The sequence below is a fragment of the Labeo rohita genome, chromosome 14 (assembly GCF_022985175.1).
Source record: "Labeo rohita strain BAU-BD-2019 chromosome 14, IGBB_LRoh.1.0, whole genome shotgun sequence".
Taxonomy (NCBI): domain Eukaryota; kingdom Metazoa; phylum Chordata; class Actinopteri; order Cypriniformes; family Cyprinidae; genus Labeo; species Labeo rohita.
This window is the reverse complement of record NC_066882.1, coordinates 26,512,265-26,531,769: the sequence shown is the minus strand read 5'-3', so window position 1 is coordinate 26,531,769 and position 19,505 is coordinate 26,512,265. Positions and strand designations below refer to the sequence as shown.

General features: G+C 34.3%; 3 protein-coding genes across 6 annotated transcripts in view; 2 read left to right on the top strand and 1 right to left on the bottom strand.

The window, feature by feature from the left end:
• Positions 1 to 340: 340 nt before the first annotated feature.
• LOC127176179 (SLC35A4 upstream open reading frame protein-like) lies at positions 341 to 4,485 on the top strand. Its single transcript, XM_051127696.1, has 3 exons — positions 341 to 481; positions 867 to 965; positions 3,354 to 4,485. The coding sequence occupies exons 1-3, from the start codon at positions 467 to 469 to the stop codon at positions 3,552 to 3,554; spliced, it is 315 nt and encodes a 104-aa protein (XP_050983653.1). The 5' UTR covers positions 341 to 466; the 3' UTR covers positions 3,555 to 4,485.
• On the top strand, positions 3,364 to 6,126 carry slc35a4 (solute carrier family 35 member A4). The gene is given in 3 exon segments (XM_051127689.1): positions 3,364 to 3,488; positions 4,864 to 5,595; positions 5,597 to 6,126. Coding segments are annotated over 2 exon segments (939 nt in total). The 5' UTR covers positions 3,364 to 3,488; positions 4,864 to 4,891; the 3' UTR covers positions 5,832 to 6,126.
• A 537-nt stretch (positions 6,127 to 6,663) lies between these two features.
• The window catches only part of si:dkey-201i24.3 (golgin subfamily A member 6-like protein 7), a 306,654-nt gene continuing 293,812 nt past the window's right edge, over positions 6,664 to 19,505 (bottom strand). For all 4 annotated transcript variants that reach the window (XM_051127694.1, XM_051127695.1, XM_051127692.1 and 1 more), the window contains 2 exons: positions 15,133 to 15,300; positions 6,664 to 9,042 (listed from right to left, as the gene is read on the bottom strand). In XM_051127694.1, coding sequence (XP_050983651.1) covers positions 8,872 to 9,042; positions 15,133 to 15,300 — 339 coding nt within the window. In that variant the 3' untranslated portion in view covers positions 6,664 to 8,871. The remainder of the gene's footprint in view (positions 9,043 to 15,132; positions 15,301 to 19,505) is intronic.

Here is a 19,505-nt window from a genome sequence, read left to right as displayed (position 1 = left end):
ATTATATGAGAATGATAAGACAAAACTGCGGTGTTCAGTAATGAAGATCGACCGTGATTGGCCAATCGTGAAGAGCGGTGAGAAAAGTAACGCGTATCACATGACATCGCCGTCTACATTAGCGTCGTTTATTTATAACACCGGAAAACTTTAATAGACATTAAATGAAAAAATATGCATTTATATTGTGATTTCTATTATTTCTAATCTGTAGCTGTTGTACCTGACAAATTTCAGAGAACTTTTACATCGCTAAGCTTTAAAAAGCTCATGTGTTTATAATTACAGTTTATACACTTATTTTTAATTAACTCTTATTCTTTGCTTATATTGTTAATTCTAACTAAATATAATAAAAATAGATAAAATACGAGCGGTCAGACGTGAGTTGTGGTGTTCGAGCGAGTCGTCATGATTCAGACCAGATGAGTCGAGCGCAGATTGAATCGTTTGTCATTTGTGCAGTATGGCGGAGGACAAGGTGAGAGACATCTGTCTGTCTGTCTGTAAACCAACGCTGTTTTATAATGAATTCATTAATGAATAAGAGCAGAACGGGTATGTCGTGTATATTTAAGCATCTCTGTGCTATTAATGTCAGCTGCTGTTTGTTAATTAACGCTGTCGTGAAGCTTTATTCAAGTTATGTAAGTCACTGCTGTGTTTCTGAACTCTTGGCATGTGACAGCTCTCAGAAAAAAAACAACAAACATACGATCTCAATGACAGAACTGAAATTGAGTAAAACAGATCACTGTAGTTTATCTGTCTGTGTTGTCTAATTATAAATAACAGCATGTTGGTCTGGATGTGTCGGTGGTCTGATGTGGTCTCGTGTGGTCTGATGTGTGTCGGTTCTGTTTCAGGATCCGGTGACCCGACTGAAGGATCTGGCTCAGCTCAAAGACCAACTGGAGGAGATCCAGAAGAAGGTGGAGAATGAGGTTCAAGCTGGAATCCCACAGGTATCGCAAAACCAGAACCACGACTGATCCGGATCCATTCGGTCCCAACTGTTGCTAAAGAGCTCATATAGAGAGTTTGGTGCTATACTTATAATTAGTTTAGTTTTATTTTGTAATAATATGTGTCTCCCTTGTGAGGAACCACAATGGTAGCTGTATTTTAGCTGATGTTTTTATGTATAATTTTACATAAATTATACATAGTATAAATTATTATACATTTATACTGTGTCAGGATGCTCTATTATTATTATTATTATTATTATTATTATTATTAATTTTTATTAACTTTCTCTTTTCTTTTTCTGTTTTTATTTTGTGTGTCCATGTTTGGCATTTTTATTTTGGTGTTTTTTATTACACCTACATAGTTTTTATTAATTTTTAATGAATTAGTGTTTATTTAATGTTTAGTTTTATTAATTAGTTGTATTATTTTAGTACATTTAGTATAAAATAAATGTATACTGTGTGAGGATAATATTATATTTTATATTTATTATTATTATGACTAGTGTAATCTTAGTATTATTAGGCTACTACTGTTGTTTTTATTAATTTTCTCTTTTTCAGTTTTTTTTTTTTAGTTTGTGTGTGTATGTGTTTGGCGTTTTTTCTTTTGTTTTTTTTTACTACATTTATATAGTTTTAATTAATATTTTTGAATTAGTTTGTATTTAAATTTTTATTTTCTGCCCTAATTTTAATATTAGTTAATGTTTTATTATTAATGTTTTATTTTATTATTATTATTATTATTTTTTGCCCTTTATTTGTTTTATTTATTTTGTTTATATAGTTTATATTAATGTTTATTTCATTTTTAGTTTTGTTAATGTTTTTTTTTTTTTTTTTAGTACATTAGTATAAAATATATGTATGCGGTGTGAGGATAATGTTATATTATATTATATGTATTGTTTTAGTATGACTAGTGACTTATTTTAGTATTATTAAGGTACTATTATACATTTTATTAAGTTTCTCTTTTCTCTTTTACCTCTTTTTGTTTTTATTTGTAGTTTGAGTGTGTGTTTGCCATGTTTATTTTGTTTTTTTTAATTACATCTATATATATTTTTTTATTAATATTTTTGTATTAGTTTGTATTTTCATTTTTATTTTCTGCTTTCATTTTAATATTAAAGTTTTACAATTTATTGTGTTTTTAGGCATTTTTTTGTTTTATTTATTTTGTTTATATAGTTTTTATTAATGTTAATTTCATTTTTATTAATTATTTTTATTATTTTAGTACATTAATATAAAATGAATGTATACTGTGTGAGTATTATTATATAATATTATAATATTTTATAATGTATTATATTATATTATATTATATTATAATGACTAGTGTTATTTTAGTATTGTTAAGGTACTATTATGTTTTTATAAATTTGTTAGTAATATTTTATTAATTGATTACATGTGTTTTTATTTTTAGAGTGTGTGTGTGTTTGGCATTTTTGTGGTGTTTTTTTTATTACATCTATGTAGTTTTTATTAATAATTATTAATTTAATTTAATTATTAATTCATAATTTTGGAAAACATATTTTATTTATATAGTTTTTATTAATATTTAATTTTTAGTTTACATTAGTATTAACTAAAAAAAGTATTTTAAAATACAATACGTATCCTAAAATAAGTATGAACTAAAATATGTATATTTGCGTAAAAAAAAAAAATTAATTAACAAAAGTTTTTTTGTGTGTTAGTTACCTCTAATAACCCTGATCCCTGAATTTTGACAACAAAATTAAATAATTGTCTCCAAAATTAAATAATTGGCTTTTGCATCATCATTATGCTTAAACAAATTATTTACTGGATATTATTATTATTATTATTATTATTATTATTATTATGTTAACTTGATATCTGAGATGAACTCATTTTTTTCCCCAGATATTTTTATTTTAGAAAAAAATATTTAGACAAAGAAAAATCAAAATGATAAAGTTATTTTTTTATCTGTTTTAGAAAGCAAAATGATTACACATATTATTATTATTATTACTATTATTATTATTATTATTATTATTATTTTATATTAATATTCTTTATTATTTAGTGAATAAAAAATACATACTAATTGTCTTAAGTGCATTTTGTAAAAATAAATAAATAAATAAACACCTAAAAATAAATTATGTAATTTAATTTAATTTAATTTAATTTAATTTAATTTAATTTAATTTAATTTAATTTAATTTAATAAATCCCCCAAATTTTTCACGGACCCCCAGACCCCAGTTCGAAACCCCCTGTCCTAGTGGTAAAAATAAACATGCTGCACTTCATATCCATTAAGACTGACAGCTGAATGCCTGCATTCTTTCCCAGCAGCTAAAACTGTTCTTTACTGTTTATGTTTCCTAGGGTGGCTCATTGTTAGCGTCTCCTTTCCTGAAAGGATTCCTGGCCGGGTTTGTGATTTCCAAACTCCGTTCCTCAGCCATCCTGGGAGTGGCTTTGGGAACCCTGACAGGAATCTACGCTGCTCAGAGCTATGAGGTGCCTAACATTGAGACGAGCATACGAGACTTCCTGAACTCTCTGAAGAAAGGACCCAGTGATTAACAATTCGTTAGCAGCTGAATTCAGACTGAAGAGGAGAACATGCTTCACTGCAGCTTGCTTTTGTGTCATTCAGCATTGCATCGCAGCTCCTTCCCTCCTGAACAAAACTGTTGAATCAGATAAAACTGTGTCTTGAGGTCTATGTGAGTGTGGATTCGGACGTTAATAATGAAGACTGTTATGATGAAAAATGGGCATAATGTAGGGCTGCACAATTAAGCGAAATAAAATCAAAATCACGATATAGCTTATATAGTGCGATTATCAAATTTCAAAGGATATTTGTGTATATATAGTAAAGCATGGCACTGTGTTCAGAAATTAAGACAGACGTAATTATTAGTATTGTAATTTGTTGTTATTATATTATATTATTCTCCTTAAATACTATTTTAACAGTGAAATTACAATAATAATATATTTTTAATTTTTTAAGTAGTAGTAATAATAATCATTTAGCGCAAATTGTCATTTTACAGACAATTAATTTTTTAAAATAAATGTATTATATTAAAATATAATTTACCTTATATACATTTTTTTATTTCACATATCACAGTAGTAATATTTCTTTTACTATTTTTTTAATTAGTAGTAATAATAAGAATTAGGTAAAATTGTCAATTTACAGCTGTACTGTAAAATATTGAATACTCAATTTTTATTTTACAATAAAATTACAATAGTAATATTTTTTTCATATTTTAATTTAGTAGTAGTACAAATATACATTTTTATTGTTGCTTGTATTATTTTAGAATCATGTGAATATATAATCACAAAATATTTGGCCAAGTTGTGCAGCCCCTAAAAACTAGCAAACTTATAAAATAAAAAATAAAATAAACTTTATAAATTTTATTTGCAATTTTATCATTTGGATATAGAATCACAAATTATTTTGCCAAATTGTGCAGCCCCTACAAACTAGCACAGAAATAAAATAAAATAAAAAAATAAATAAACATAATTTTATTTGCAATTTTATCATTTGGATATAGAATCACAAAATATTTGGCCAAATTGTGCAGCCCCTACAAACTAGCACAGAAATAAAATAAAATAAAAAAATAAATAAACACAATTTTATTTGCAATTTTATCATTTGGATATAAAATCACATAATCTTTGGCCAAATTGTGCAGCCACTACAAACTAGCAAACCTCTAAAATAAAATAAAATAAAAAATATAAAATAAAATACAATAATTTTCCTCAAATCGTGCAGCTCTAGCATCATGTCCATTTTCTTTCATATTGCACCGTTGAAGAATCACGATTGTCCCGGTGCTTCTTCCTGTACTTTCAGAAGCAGCTGTTGCTGACAGACGGAGATCATGATTGTGATAGATAATGTTGGTTCACCTGAAGCAGAACCTCCTCACAGAACACGCTGGCTTTGTCTCCTGCTTCTCCTGGTTCTCATTTACGGTTCCCACGCTCCTCTCATCTCCCTCACCAAAGTTGACGGCCGGGTTCCCTTCAGCCCGTCGTCATGCGTGCTTATGATCGAATTCACAAAACTGGTGGTTTCCTTCGCAGCTCTTTTGGCATCGGAAAATCCATCCGGCCTCAAGATATCAGCGTTGATGGTGGCACCATACGCCATTCCTGCGCTTCTCTACGCATTCAACAACAACCTAGTAGTGTTCATGCAAGCCTACATGGATCCCAGCTCCTTCCAAGTACTCAGTAACCTAAAAATCGCATCCACCGCTCTGCTCTACACATCCTGCTTGGGAAAACGGCTACGGGTTGGACAGTGGCTTGCCGTTGGGATGCTCATGGCTGCTGGCGTTTGTCACAGCTACTCTGGTTTGGATTGGGAAGCATCGGAGGGGTCCGCCGTCAGGCTCCACGTCACATCCTGGGGTCTGTTATTGGTGCTCATCTATTGTTTCATCTCAGGATTGGCCGCCGTTTACACCGAACGGGTGCTGAAAACTCAGCGTCTGCCTTTGAGTCTCCAGAACTTGTTCTTGTATGTCTTCGGCGTGGGGATCAATCTGGTGTCGCATCTCTCTGGCGGCGGGCAGCAGGGTTTTTGAGGGTTTCTCCACTCTCGTTTGGCTCATTATTGCGGGACAGGCTGCTAACGGGCTCCTCATGTCTGTCATCATGAAACACGGAACGGGAATCACGCGGTTGTTCGTTATCTCCTCTTCTATGCTGGTGAATGGCGTGTTGTCGTGGGGGATTTTGGGAATACAGCTCACACCTTACTTCCTGTTTCCCGTGGTGTTGATTGGATGGGCCGTGTACCTGTATTACAGGTAGATGGGACGCCACTAAAGATGACTTTATCACTCTATATGTAGTGAACCACAGATGATTAAGTTTCTATCTTGTCGTTTATTTTGTCAGCATGTGCTCTCAGATATCTGTCTTCTGCCTTTGTCCTTCTAGAAGTGCATCTTACTGTGAATGAACGTCATCTCATGACTGAATGTCTGCTGATTTATTGTTTTTATTCATATGAAGTGTTTTATTTTCAAATTAAATGTTGAAATGAATGGTACAGCACACATATTTAAGACATATTTATGCAAATAAACAAAATGGATCATTTTCAGTGGCCTGGCCAAGTGTTTTTTTTTAATGTTTAAGTTTAGTTTAGTAGTTAGTAGTCAGAAAAATGCTGCCTTTCTGATGCATGTATATATTAAGAAATATCTAATATAAATTTATATGAATATAAATATATACATGTAAATATTTTCAAAATATATACTGTATGTTTGTCTTTATATATACATAATATGCACAGTACACACACATATATAAACAAAAACCTTTGTAATACGAAAATTTTGGATACGAGAGAGAAATTTTTTTTTGTTCCTTTTGATGCAAAATCAGAATGCAAATAATTTGATAGAATACTGTCGTCAAAGATGCCATTTGAAGTCAAACGCAGACGTTTAAACGGACCTACTATGGATGAAACTGCTATGATTACTCTACTTTTAAATCATAAATTTGATTTAAACAATAGGTCTACATAATATTCACATATACTGTTCATAGGGGGCGTATTGTATTAGCCCTACACTTACAGCATGAAATATTATTTAAACTTATTACTATTAACATTTTTACATAATTTTTTTATTTTATCTCACATTTCTGACTTCTTTTCCTCACAAATGCAAGTTCATGTCTCCTAATTCGGACTTTATAACTCGATTTAACAAAACTAGTAAGTTCATTCTGAGGGGAAAAATAAACAGAAGTGTGGGATATAAACTCTGAGCCGAGGGGAAAGGAGAGAATGACGAGTTGTTTTCCCTCTAGAGTTGTGAGATATAATCTCAGAGTTGCGAAAATAAAGTCAGAATTTTACAAATAATGCCCATACAAATTATGCCCATTTTCCACAAGTTGATATGATTCTTTAGGGTCTTAATGAAAAGTCTCTAATATACTTTGGTTAAAAATTCTCAATGGTTGTGTAAAACAACACCCTTTTTACCTTGGCAAAATCAGCTGCAAAAATCATCTCATTCTGGTCGAGGCTGCTTTAAATGCAAATGAGCTCTGTTCGCCCCGCCCCTCTCTTCTCTCTGTGGAGAGACGAGCCTGTTTACTTTAGCCGCATTTAGCCGCTAAACTTGCTAACTAGCACATTATTAGGAAAGACGATCACAAAGATTCATAAAAAAAAACTTATACTCACTTCTGCTGTAAGTGAAGGTGGATCACGAATGATTCGTACAAACACAGACGGATATATGTAGATCGGGAGGCGCATTCCCTTCACAAAACAAACGTAATCCACTGCCTCTTCAGCAGCTCAGATTCCAGGAGTAAATGACGACCACTATGTTCATTATTACATCCAGCAACACAACACCCCAGAATCCCTCAGTTTTTCACAACAACAAATGTATGTGTACAGTAAATACACTGAGAGTTGCATTCCATGTTTTCCTGCTGTTCCCACACAGATAACAAGCAAAAGTTACAACACTGGATTCAGCTTTGCATGAACTTGGTGAGTTATTTACATCTGTAATGGTTTTACCAGTAAAATGTACTTTCAGTTTTTTACAGAGCTTTATTTACAGATTTTAATGTTTAGTACTTTGCATTTTGAAATAGAAATCTTCAAATGTCTGTTCTGTAGTTTCTATGTAACAGATGGAACTATTTAGTAATTGTGGTGCTACTAACATATCATAAAAATAGCTGCAAACATTTTGCAAAACACACATTTCTGCACCAAACACTTTACTACCATATTATATGTATATCTAATTACAGGCTGCATATTTAATGAAGGTAAACTTAAGTCTTTTTAAGACCAAGTGAAAATGTAAGGAATAAATTGAATGGAAAACAGTGTCTTGAAATGTAAATATCTTGTATTAGCAACACTTACACATTTGAAAATACAACGTTCAAATGATCTCCATTACATCTTAATTGATTTTACGTTTTTTGAATCTAGAATACCAAAATATGGAAATATTTTACTGTACCTTCTGAATGTTCCTCAGTATTTTTGTCTTGTGAGACTTTATGAGAAATTGATTAAAAGTTGAGTTTATGATTAAAACATTAAAACGGCCAGTGGGTTCAGAAAAATGAGCCTAATTCAAAGTATTTTATGTGTTTTTTCATCTAATTTTTATACTATATTTCTGGTTTATTTTATTTAACAATTGATAAATTTTAATAGTGTAAGTATTGGTTAACAATACTTACACTGTCTCTGATGTGTCTCTGATTACACTGATGTGTTTTGTGACTATTGTGGTTAATCATACCTGCAAACTTGTCTTTAGAAAGATCAGAAAAGTCAACCAGTTTCAACAGGAAAGAGTTTTTGTTACGAATTGACATGTTTGCTTTTCTTTTAAGCATAAACTCACGTTATTTCATTCAGTTTCTAAGAAAACAAGACATCATATGTTCAGTTTGTAAATGTATTGTGATTAAAGACGTTTAGATATTTGTTTTGAGAAACAAAACAAACATACTGTGGAAGATATTTATTTTTCAATGCGTGCAACATTTAATGCCAGGACTTTATGAATATAAGACACTCCGGTTTGATTTAAGACCTTTTTGAGCACCTTTTAATGGAACTTTTTATTTTCCCTTACACTGGAAGATTTTCCTGCCTAGTTTCACTTTTTCACTGTCAGTGTGGACAGACAAACTGCTTGACAAATGCAAGGCAACGGCAATACATTCCTGTTTGTTTTTACACACTCATCATACTAATCAAAAGCCTGTCACTGATGCCCTCCACGGACATTAAGTGAAAAATATCTCAATTTGATCTTGTTTTACCCGTGTTGGATCAGATGCATCATGGAGTGGGATTGAGACTTTTCCGGAGCTGCTGGATTTCCTCCCGGAGCTGCAGGTTTTGTGAGGACAGATGAACAGCGTCCTGAACGGCGTCTAACAGCAGATTCCTGTACCTTCTCTCAGACATCTGCCTCTGTTCCTCCAGAACCTCACGAAATGCCCTGAACACCTATACACACACAAATCCAGCACAGAAAACACCTATTTAGACCACTAGAGGACTGCATAATGATGTACTAGGTGAGTTGAGTTATGAACAAACTTTGAAGGTGGCAGTTGTGAAAGTTTGAAGCAGCGTAAAAGCTTAAAGTTTGGACGTTTAGATCGATTAGACAGATGTTGCTGGCATGATTTAGCACATTAACATGATTTAACAAAAAGTTGGAGCTGCAGGAAAGAGGATCTCGAGAGCCAGAGTTGAGAACCCCTGCCCTTCATATTACACTCTTAAAAAAACGCTGGGTTAAAACAACCCAATTTGGCTGGGTCAAATATGGACAAACCTAGTTGGGTTATTTTAACCCAGCCAGTTGAGTTAAATATTTGACCCAACATGCTGGGTGTCACACCCCTGTGGACTGTTTTGTTGGTTTCGCCCTTCTGTGCCCTTATATGGTCTTTCCTGTTCCGTTTCTTGTTATGTCTTTATTGGTTAATTACCCTCACCTGTCTTTGTATCGTTAGCACCCCTTTATAAGTCTGATTCAGTGCCCTGGTTGTCGTCTGTTCTTAAAGTTATCCTAGTGTGTGTTCCTGTCTGGATTTACCCCTTGTTGGATTTTATTAAAGCCATTTTGTTATATTCCGTCGTCCTACGCCTCCTTCCTACACACGACCTGACACTGGGTTGTTTTAATTAACTCAAATCCTGATTGAAAATTACTATTGCTGGCTTAAAATTAACCGAAAATAGAGGCAACAGTTATAATCAAAACGTGAACATTTATTAATAAGTGAAAACACCCACCATGGGCAAAAATATAAGACAAATTGAATTATGCAGCATAGTTTTCACCATTGCATACATTTAAAATCATTTAAGCATTTTAGAAATGAAAATACAACATTTAAAAGTAATATTTTAATTCAAGTGTATTAAACAGTTCTCAGTTATTCCTTTTAACCAAAATAGTGAAATAGAAATAGAAATCCTAGCCGGCGATGGGCTGCTGTTCCCTGAGGAATCTGCGAACTTCGGACCAACGCCGCCTCATGTTTCACTCAGAATCTGAATCAAAAAGAACTTTATTGCCAAGTGTGCTTACACACACAAAGAAGCTTCCAGTGCACAGACAGTATCACAAGTGACAAGACACAGATAACAAAAATAAACGAGATTAGAATAAATATGTGAAAGACAATACACAATAGACAATGTAATGTGAGTACAGATGTTCTATATACAGATTATACAAGGGAATTGAATGTATGAAAGATACGTTAAAGCGATAGCATATCTATAATAAATATAGGTATGGATAGCAGTATTGCACGCTTTAATGCATGGTGGGGGGAAGAACATTTAACTGTTCATGAGGTAGATGGCCTGAGAGAAGAAGCTTTTTCTATGTCTGGCTGTTTTGGTACTTCGTGCTCTGTAGCGCCGACCAGATGGCAACAGTTCGAAGAGGAAGTGGGCTGGGTGTGAGGGGTCCAGAATGATTTTGCTAGCCCTTTTGCTCACTCTGGATGAGTACAGATCTTGGAAGGTAGGAAGGGTTGTACCAATGATTCGCTCAGCAGTCCGGACTATCCTCTGTAGTCTTCTAAGGTCAGTTTTGGTAGCTGAGCTGAACCAGACAGTTAGTGAGGTGCAGAGGACTGATCCGTTTCAGCAGCTCCTTCGGCAGATTGAACTTCCTTAGCTGGCGAAGGAAGTATAGCCTCTGCTGGGCCTTTTTGACAATTGGTTCAATGTGATTGTCCCACTTCAGGTTCTGAGAGATTGTAGTGCCCAGGAACCTGAATGGTTCCACTGACGTTACAGTGCTGTCCAGCATAGTAAGTTGGGGGGAGAGCAGGGGGGTTCCTCCTGAAGTCCACTGTCATCTCCACTTCTTGAGTATGTTGAGCTCCAGGTTGTTATAACTGCACCAGACAGCCAGCTCTTTAACCTCCTGTCTGTAAGCAGACTCGTCTCCGTCCTTGATGAGGCCAATGACTGTAGTGTCATCCACAAACTTCAGGAGCTTGACAGAGGGGTCTTTAGATGCGTGGTCACTGGTGTACAGGGAGAAGAGCAGCGGAGAGAGAACGCAACCCTGAGGAGCACCTGTGCTAGTGGTGCGGCTGTTGGATGTTAATTTACCCATTCTCACTAGCTGTTGCCTATCTCTCAGAAAGCTGGTGATCCATTGACAGATAGAGCTAGGAACACAGAGCTGGGCTAGTTTGGACTGGAGAAGTGTTGGGATGATGGTGTTGAAGGCCGAATTGAAGTCCACGAACAAGATCTTCACATAATTCCCTGTTTTGTCCAGATGTTGCAGGATGAAGTGCAGTCCCATGTTTACTGCATCATCCACAGACCTGTTTGCTCTGTAAGCAAACTGCAGGGGGCCCAGTAAGGGTCCAGTGATGTTCTTCAGATAGGCCAAAACCAGTTTTTCAAATGACTTCATGACCACAGACGTTAAAGCAACAGGTCTGTAGTCGTTAAGTCCAGTAATTTTGGGTTTCTTTGAAACGGGGATGATGGTGGTACGTTTGAAGCAGGATGGGACTTCACACAGCTCCAGGGATCTGTTAAATATCTGGGATAAGATGGGGGCCAGCTGATCAGCACAGGCTTTCAGACAGGCTGGTGTGACACCATCTGGGCCCTGGTGCCTTTCTTCTTTTGTTCTTTCTGAAGACCTGGCACACCTAGTCTTCACTGATTTGAAAAGCAGAAGGGGGGGAGGGGGTCACTGGAGGTGTTAAAGGTTGTGAAAAGAGATGGTCAGAATGGGTGTGGGGGGTTTTGAACCTACAATAAAACTCATTCAGGTCTTCAGCAAGTCATTGATTCACCTCAGTGCTGGGGGATGGTGTCTTGTAGTTTGTGATGGCTTTCAGACCTTTCCACACTGAAACTGAGTCATTGGAAGAGAACTGATCTTCCAATTTTTTAGCGTAGCTCTTTTTAGCCGCTCTAATCTCTAATCAGTGTGTTTCTGGTAGGGACGTCACAATACTCAATATAATATTGAACCGTTCGGTACGACATCCACGGTTCAATACGCGCTTGTGAATTGCGGTTTTTCGGTTTTGCATTTAAATAACTTCCTTGTTTTATTTCTCTCGGAATTTGCTGTGTGTGTACCCGCGATTTCACGTGCTGAAATGAGGAAACGCTTCCCCGCTTATATTTGAAAAAGCAACACACGCAGAGCATCTTCCATTCTAATGACATGCAATGATAAGCCTTTCTAAACCTGTTGTCCAACAAAAGTTCTAAAAAACAAAAGTTATGAAAAAAACAATATAACTTCTTTTTAAATAACATCAGTCGAGTGTTTGAAATAACTTCCTTGTGTGATCTGATGTGGATTCTTATCACAGACAATAGCAGACAATAAATTCTATACTCATATTCAATGTATGTCGATTAGCAATGGCTTATGAAAATATCCAAGATGGCTTGAAGAACACAGATAAACCATATATTATTGCAGACGAGTGTTTATTGTCCTTACATTTCGTCATTCAAAACGTTTAACATTATATCTTGTTTTTAATCAGTTACAGCAATAGCGATTCCTTTATCCATATTAGAGAAGCTGGAACGGAATGTGGTTTAGTATATTAATTAAACTTATTACTTTAATTAATCTGTAAAAATAATATCCTCTTTTTCAAATCGAGCCATTCTCAGATGCCAAAAATATCTCCGATTGAGCGATTAAGGTGTTGTGTTGCTGGATGTAATAATGAACGTAGTGGTCGTCATTTACTCCCGACATCTGAGCTGCTGACGATGCAGTGGATTATGTTTGTTTATGAAGGGAATGCGGCTCCCGATCTACATATATCCGTCTATGTTCGCGCGAATCATTCATGATCCAGCTTCACTTACAGTATTCCCTAATAATGTGCAAGTTAGCAAGTTTAGACGCTAAATGCGGCTAAAGTAAACAGGAGCTCACTTGCATTTAAAGCAGCCTCGACCAGAAAGCATTGATTTTTGCAGAGCTGATTTTGGCAAGGTAAAGGGTGTTGTTTTACACTACCATTAAGAATTTTTAACCAAAGTATATTATAGACTTTTCATTAAGAACCTAAAGAATCATATCAACTTGTGGAAAATGGGCATCCGATGACCCCTTTAAACCAGGCAGAGTTAACCGTACAGTAGCGCTCAACACTGATTACTGACAAATTTAACTTGAATTAAGATTATAATAAGTAAGGCCTAATATACATCTTTATTTTGAGATAACAACTGGCTGGATGTACATTATCCCACTTATTACACAGCTGCTTGCCACAAAAGTAAATAATTAAACAATGATCTGAGTTGAAATATTTGAACGCAAAGCTTCTACCAAGAAAAACTATCAAGCATATAGCACCAACTTAAGTTACCCGGATGAGTCTGTTATTAGCTTTTACCAGTTGTTATCGGGGAATAACATACCTTGGAATGTCATTACTGACCAATCAGAATCAAGCATTCCACAGAGCCATGTAATAATTTAATTATAATATTATTATTATTATAATATTCTAATAGACTTAACACCTCTTACTTTGAGATCATTCTGGGGTTAAATACAGATTTGAAATCATAACAAGAAATAGTTTAATAGTTATAATACTGGTTTTAAAAATAAAATGTTTGCATATATGACAGGAAACGCTGGCATCTAACAATACCTTGAAAAAAAAAATTAATCTTAAAAAATAAAGTATATGCATAAACTCAAACAGGAAATAAAACAGTTAAGAATAAGCATGTAAACTCCTGAAACATTGGTCTCATTTTAAATCAGTCAATGCAATTTTGGAAAGAAGTCAATTAAATCTGTGTGTGTGTGTGAAAAAAAAATCAGATGTAACCCCCTTTGTAATCATTAAAGTAACTAATTTAATCACACATTTTTTCTCAGCAACTGTAACTAATTACAGTTACATTTATTTTGTAGTTAAATTACATAATTCTGTTACATGTAACTAGGTACTCCCCAACACTGATAGCACATTTATTTATATAGTACATCTAATAATGGCAAAGCCAACCAAAGTGCTGGCAGGTAAATTATAAAAAAATATATATTTAATGTATATTTAAATGTAAATGTATATTTTAGCAAATATTTCTTAAATGTTCACTCAAATATTTATTTAATACTGCACACTCCTTTTGTAGTTTTTTTCTTCTAATATTTCATACATTATCTAAAAGCCTTGTTAAACATGAACAATAAATAGCTGGGATTTTGTTTATTTAGATTTTGCTACATATAATTTGTTATAATATTTTGTTAATATATCTGTGATTATTTTGTACTCTTTGATATGTTTGTATTTGTGTTTTGACATTTTTTGTTTATTCTTTTGAGTCCATATTTTTTCTGTTCTTATATTTATTTTTATTTATATAGGTTTTTTAAATTATATTTAATTGTTTTCATTTTTCTGTTTTTTTAATTCTTGCATTCTGATTTAATTTTGTGTCTAAGTCCTTGTTATTATAAATAATAAAGACTCTTTGTCAGCAAACATTTACAGATAATGTACTCATCCCCTTGTCATCCAAGATGTTCATGTCTTTCTTTCTTCAGTAGTAAAGAAATTATGCTATCTGAGGAAAACAGGATTTTTCTCTATATAGAGGACATCTATGGTGCCCGTGAGTTTGAACGTCCAAAATGCAGTTTAAATGGGGCTTTAAAGGGCTCTAAAAGGTACGACCCAGTGTTTACAAAGCGAACAAGCAAAGGTCAACCAGCGATAAAGGGCGATTTTGAAGCCACATTTAAACTGCATTTTGGAAGTTTAAACTCAGATGCACCATAAAAGTCCATTATATGGAGAAAAATCCTGAAATGTTTTCCTCAAAAAACATAATTTATTTATAACTGAAGAAAGATAGACATGAACAAATTTTTGTTCTGGAAGTGAACTTAAAAAACTGTTCACTGAAAGCTTCTTAACTCCCTTATGAACCCTTATTTTTACAGCTGTTAAATGATGTCTTGCAATATCTTTGGTTCTCCTAATTAAACAAACAACAACAACAACAACAAAACCTAAATGTTCCTCTGTAGATGTTTACCTGCAGACTCTCTTCTCTGATGTTGTTGATCTCCTGTTGGTGTTGTCGGCTCTGGTTCTCCAGGTCTGCATACGCCTGCTGGTTTTCTCTGCGCAGCGCCTCGATCTGAAGAACCAAAATGCGTCTTTCTCTGCGCAGGTACGACATCTCGCCCTCCACGCCACCTATCTGCAGATGGGACAGAGTCAGTTACATGATCAGAACAGCCTGTTTGAGCTCTGCTTGATTAACTCCACAATAATAACTGTTAATAAAGTGGGGAACTTTGATTCTGGAGGGCCGGTGTCCCTGCATAGTTTAGCTCCGACCATGAAAAAAAAAAAAAAAAAAAAAACTGTATCTTCAAGACCTTGATTGGCTTGTTCAGGTGTGTTTGATAAGGGTTGGAGCTAAACTCTGCAAGGACACCAGCCCTTGAAGATCAACGTTCCCCACCCCTGGATTAAAAGAAAGTATTTATTTATTTTCAAATCTACTAAAAAGCCAAAGGAAGGAGACCTCATTGAAATCTTCCGGGGCTTATACCAGCACTGGGCTATATATGTTGGGAAAGGTTATGTGATTCACTGAATAACATCCTCATAATCTGAAAAATCCTGTTAACGTCTCATGATTGCTTTTATTTTTCCATTTCTTTCCCTACAGCTGAACATGCTCATGCTGGGGCCAACAGTATGATGTCAGTACTAGACGAGAGAGCCACAGTGAAGAAGGAAAAATCAGCAACATCCTAGATGAGAAATATGAGCCATGTTCTGTTAAAGAGATTCTAGAGGATGCACCGTCAGTAAAGGAACTACATTATTTAAAGCCGATAAATTGTTTGGTGCATGTTATTTACTTTAAGTAACTGAAACAAACCATTTAACTTAAATGTAATAACTTGGCAGCTGAAAAGCACAAAAGGAGAGATACATAAATAGAATGTAAATTCTATTGTGGTGTAACGTTACTCAACAACAAAGTTTTGAGTTCATAGTCCACTGATAAATCTCTTTTTTTTTTTTTTTTTTTTTTTAATCACACATTTAGTTTTTTCTAGATTTCTAATGACCTTTAAGCACTTTTATATCTGTCTATTATAACCAAAATACAGAAAGCTGAACACTGTGGCCAGTGTTGGGGAGTAAAGTAATGGAGTTACGTAATTTAATTACAAAATAAATGGAACCGCAGTCTGTTACAGTTACTGAGAAAAAAAATGCATAATTAAATTAGTAATTAAATTAAATCACACACACATACAGATTTAATTAATTTCGTTCCCAAAATTGCACTGACTGCTCTAAAATATGAGAGACCATAATGTTTCAGGAGTTTAAAAACAGTATCATAGCTATTTAACTATATCTTATGATTTTAAATTAGCATTTGACCTCAATTTTTGTTTATTTCAAAAGTCTTTACACCTTACAACAGCAAAAGAAGCAAAACCCAAAACGACACTGACCAAGCAAGTGAATGTAGTAAACAATAAGATAAAAACATCAAATTATTTCACATATTTCTATATAGCACATATTTCATGGGCATTGCCAGGATCGGAAGAGATAAGGAGCTTGAAAAGCCTCTAAGAAAACTAGTCACAAGGGTTTCTGTCATAAATTTGGCTGGTGACCTTCGGTCCGCTCACCACCAGATGTCGTTCTCACACGTTCTCATCACACAGACTGTTACACTACAATACAGAATTTGTTCATATTCATAACTTTTCAGCTGATCCTATACAATATCTTTTGGTTTTACATGCAATCCCCATAGAAATTTTGAGACTATTAGAAGGCAATAGTTATTCTTTACAATCAGTGGAAGAATTTACTTCTTGTGTTAAATTGCAGGGCAAGGATTTTATAAGTTCTGAATGCAATAATAATTTTTTGCGTTCTCTGCTTCGATTTAAAGGTGCACTTGCTGTTACTACTCATTGGAATTCTTTATTTAAAAAACATTTTGATTGGAATAAAATTTGGATGACACATAAGTTTTGCATCACAAATAAAGTGAAAGAAGTTTCATATAAAATTTTCTATCGAGTTTACCCAGTTAAATCACTTGTGGTACAGCGTTTTAAGGTGAACATTGAAGACATCTGTGTTTTTCGTAAAGTTTCCCCTGAAACTATTAACCACTTATTTTGGGAATGTCCTAAGTCACAAATATTTTGGAAAAACCTGAATAATTATATGTCCTTGACTGGCACGTCTGAGCTAATTCGTGAATTAAAAGTCAATCGCAAATAGGTGTAATTAGGTGCACGCAATATAACCGCACTGCCTTTATTTTTCGAAGTAACTGCTATCATTATTATTATTATTATTATTATTATTATTATTTACATAGCCTATATGTCCGTTCGTGTGACCGCATCTTAAATGTGTTCGCGATATAGGACACCTTTCAAGAAATGCAAGTTTGTCATTAGCCTTTAAATATGTCAGAATTATACCTTCATTTTTTCCCTTTTTTTTTTTTTTTTTTTTTTTTTTTTTTTTTTTTAATATTTTTCTTCACTACACTTTTTTTTTTTTTTTTTTTTTAAATCTTATTTTCGTATCATTGCAAGTTAAAAATAGCCTTACTTAGGCTAGTTATGCAGACGCAAAATGTAAAACTGCAGGTTAGCATTTTTATAAATATTCGTAAGATATTATTTATTCAGCATATTTTACCTAACCTGTTTTGTATGTTAATTATTTAATCCATAAATTAGTCATTAAAGCAAGTTTTCTTTAGGCTAAGCGACATCCGTTTAATTTTTATCAACAACAACAACTAATGATCAACGAATTGGATTATTTTAAAACGTCAAATAGCCTTTTATTTTATAGGCTGTAACTGCATCTGACTCGGACGTAGACTGGTGAAGATTTATTTTAATAATCCTGTTTGTGCGGAGTGTGGGAATGCACCTGCATAACAGGGAGGTGCCCGCGCGATGAGTTGCATTTTTCTAATAATACAAACTCACAATAACATGAAAACGTCGTTTTTGTAAAATAATGAAAACAAACAGGACACACTTTCTGCCGTCTCTGAATCTGGAGCGTGTCACAAAAAAGAACCGAAACTCAGCGTATAGACATGATATCTATAGAAAGTTTAATATGTCTGCTTTTAAACGAACCAATTCAAAAACAAATATTCCCCGATTATTTTAATCTGTATGAAGATTGCATTTCTCTCTAAAGGCGCGTCCAGAATCAGCACTGAGTTTTCATCTTTGCAGCCAACAATAAACACTGGTTTATTTACAAATAATTAAAATATTTTTCCGACACATTCATAATCATTATGCGACTTTTGCCTGTGCTTGATGGCAAACTTCATGCGTGTGCTTGAGCGCAGAATATATATAAGACTCATTTTGGATTATTAGCTTTAATATAAACATGCGATTAGTTAATAATGGCTCAAATGAACCCACTGCGCAATGTGACGTCGTAATGACGTCTTTTCCATGTCATTTTTGGACGTCCAATTTCCGTCCATTGATGGGGTTGTTTTGTAACGCCAGACGACGTCTTTTTTCGACGTCTACCGCACGTCTAATGTTGACGTCGGTGGGACCTCCATGTAAGGGCTATTTATAGTCCAAAAGTGGTCCAAACGTGGTCGTTTGTGGACATCTTTTCAACATAAAATTTTGACTTTAACACGTCATTATTATACAACTTCTATGTAGTCCTATGTTGCATGTATTCATCGTAGTGACGTCTTTTCCATGTCATTTTTGGACGTCCAATTTCCGTCCACTGATGGGGTTGTTTTGTAACGCCAGGCGACGTCTTTTTTCGACGTCTACCGCACGTCTAATGTTGACGTCGGTGGGACCTCCATGTAAGGGCTATTTATAGTCCAAAAGTGGTCGTTTGTGGACATCTTTTCAACATAAAATTTTGACTTAACACGTCATTTTTATACAACTTCTATGTAGTCCTATGTTTCAAGTGGGTGGATGACATGTTTTCTGTATCATGTATTCATTTTCCTGTACCTTTGTTTGGCTCAGCAGTTTGAACTGGAAATGCATTACACCTTTGTATGCTTATCACCTGCTGTTTACAATAAAACGTATAATGTTAATTTCATGAACGATTAAAGTGACTAAGAGACGGTAACATCAACCAACCTTGCATTATCTGTAAACCCTGTAGCTAGCACAAGTAACAAGCTAATGTAAGATGAAAAAATGCGTGCTGTGACCCTTGACCATTCGCAGCTTTATTGTAAGACAATAACGCCAAAGACTATACATACACATGGCCATTGAAATAAATGCTGACCGAACTTAGCTTCAATTTCTAGGAAACGGGTTCACCAGTGATCTGAAGACCTGTGCCGTCCAGAACACTACGGCTCTGACTCGCGCCAAG